The sequence below is a fragment of the Rhea americana genome, unplaced genomic scaffold (assembly GCF_003343005.1).
Source record: "Rhea americana isolate MKP2758 unplaced genomic scaffold, rheAme1 scaffold_559, whole genome shotgun sequence".
NCBI lineage: Eukaryota > Metazoa > Chordata > Aves > Rheiformes > Rheidae > Rhea > Rhea americana.
In genome coordinates this window covers 29,283-31,863 of record NW_028186711.1, presented here as the reverse complement: position 1 = coordinate 31,863, position 2,581 = coordinate 29,283, and the positions used below count along the sequence as shown (strand labels likewise).

General features: G+C 57.9%; 1 protein-coding gene across 1 annotated transcript in view; it reads right to left on the bottom strand.

The window, feature by feature from the left end:
- Positions 1-239, bottom strand: part of TESK1 (testis associated actin remodelling kinase 1) — a 14,453-nt gene extending 14,214 nt beyond the window's left edge. Inside the window, exon 1 of the mRNA XM_085318880.1 lies at positions 174-239. Coding sequence (XP_085175006.1) covers positions 174-239 — 66 coding nt within the window. The remainder of the gene's footprint in view (positions 1-173) is intronic.
- Positions 240-2,581: the final 2,342 nt, after the last annotated feature.

Genomic DNA, 2,581 nt, shown 5'->3' with positions numbered 1-2,581 from the left:
CCCGGCCCCGGCCCGGGCAGGGCTCGTGGGCGCGGAGCTGCTGTCCTCCCGCCGGGCGGGTCCCGGCCGAAGGGGCCGCGGCGCCCTGATCTCCCCACGCACCCGCGTGGATGGAGCCCGTGAGCACGGTGCTCTGTCGCAGAGCCCCTTCCCCGCGTGGGCCCYGTTGATACCGGCTCTGGTATCTGCACACGCTCGTCACCAGGGTTGACGCTGGGTGTGCGGGAGTGTTTGTGCATGCACACCCGCCCCTGCGTGGATGGTGTCCCTGAGGAGTCTGCACTCCCTTACCCCAGCCCACCCTCACCGGCAGGTAGCCCGAGGTGAAGGGAGGTGCACCCTTTTTGTGATGGCACCTTCCCCACAACCCAGCTGTTCACTTCACAGCCCTGCTTGTACCCATCYACCAGCTGCTCTGGGCTCCCCCTGCTTCCTCCACTGCAGGACATTTGGCATCCAGGGGASAGGTGGCTCTTTCGGCAGTTCACATCCAGTGAGTCTTAGATAGGAGACAAGTAGCACTGAAAGGAGACAGGGACTGGGAAATTGCAGCTGGTGCTGAGGGCACATCAGAATATACCARCACACAGTAGTGTCTACCTCAATGCTTCTTTTGCTTCTCATTTCTTCCATTCTTCTGCTCTCTCACATCTCCCTGGTTTTCTCCTGCTTCTTGTTCCTACCCTAGGCCTTTTCCCTGCTCTCTAGCTGATCTGTCCTGTCCTTCCTGCCCAGGGACTCCCTGCAGCTAGCTCTGCCCTTGCTCTGTCCCACACATCTCTCTGCTGCTCTCCTTSGCATTCACCTGCCTGTGCTGGTACAACCCTGCCCCAGCTGCCTTCCCAAGCATTGCAGCAACTCTCATGCACTGTGCTGCCTCAGCTCCCCACAGCTGTTTTGCTCCAGCTGTTTCCCTGAGCACAGCACAGCTGCTTCCCCATGCCCTGCCTGGCTCTAGCTGCTTTCCAGGCTGGCCTGCAGCCTCTAGGCATTTACAGAAAGCCCTACGGCTATGTCCCCAGRTGACTACAGACCTGAGGCCTTGCTCCAAGCTCCAGTAAGGTGACTGCAGGGCATGAGGATTAGTCCTGCCCAGTGGAGGTGGCAATGCCTCTCTGCCACATGAGGTGTCTACTGGCATGGCATTTATGRCCAGTGCTTGGCTCCCAGATACCACAGATGACAATGTAGGCACCAGGAACCAAGAGCCCTGGCCTCTCCTTGCCCCAGGAGGGGAGTATGACCTTGTGGGTCAGAGCAGGGGAACTGAGAACTGCCCTCTGCCCTACCAGGAATGCATGGTGTTCCTCTTATTCCAGGTCTGTGGAAGGGAGTGCGTTTGTGCAGGGCAAGTTACCTGGGCATGAGGAGATGGAGCTGGGGCAGAGCTCTGCCAGTCCCTATCTTGCAGGGTCTGCATCATCTCTTTCCTCATGCAGCTCCAGCCTGGTGCCTCAGTCTGCAAGGGTGATTGATGGCATGTGCCGGGGGAGTGGTGGAGGCTGCCGCCTAACCAGGCTGTGCAAGAAGCCGTGTTCCTGTGCTTCCTGTGCTTCACACATCTGTCCTGCTGATGACAGCCCTACAGAATGACAAGAATGGCTTTATAGGTCTTGTGCTATGGCTACRCAGGAAGGGCATGGAAAGAAGAGACCAGTCTTTGCATGAGGCGATAGGGGAGGCGTGCTGTGCTGCAACCTCTACCCTTCCAGCACAAGAGCCAGCTGCATCTGCTCTGAAGGCAGCCAGCTCCTTCCSTTCCTGCCCTGGCTCAACCCTGGTACTCAAGAGGCCTGAGCATTCTGCTATATCCAGAGCCTGGTGACCTCCTGCATAAGGAGCAGCACAGAGGAGCAAAGCCAGCTCAGACAGGGGCCAAGACAACACATGGACAAGGATGCAAGCAAACATTGCCACAGCACAGGGATGAGCACTCCCACCCATCCACCCAGGCAGGACAACACTGCCCTAGTATGCTGGGCACCTCTCTCCCTTTCCCTCCAGCKCACATCAGCAGTGGCCTTGCCAGGGATGAGGCAGCTCAGCAGATAYTGAGTCCTCTTGCAGAGGCATCTTGCAGAGAGGAGCTCACAGGCAACCCCTGGTTAGGGCTCCTGCTGCTTACAAGTGACTGGGTTTACATCCAATTAAGCTGTAACGGATAAATTAAAGCCCTGGAGACAGCCCCGACTGTGGAAATTGCTGCTACAGGATTTACAGTCCCTTCCCTCATCAGCACCAGTAACTCTACTGTGCTGTTTCTGCCCCTGTGTTATTCTGTTCCTGCTTGACACAGCARTGTTGTGCTGAGACATGGCTAAAGGTCCCCACTGTCCTGAAGCCCTCCCACGGTGCAGGCAGGTATGGTCTTAGCAGCCGGGTGCAAAGGAAGGCTGAGCATGCAGCAAACCGAGAACTGAGCTCCTCACGCCCTGGAGAGGGAAAGGAGGAAGCAGGTCTCCCTGGCCGTGCTTTGCTCCCGTGGAGCCGCGGGGGAGTGCAGGGGGACTGTGTCCTCTTTGCCCTTCTCTGTCTGGGCTTTGCACCACCCCCCTCTCATGAGGAGAAGGCTCAGTGCTTA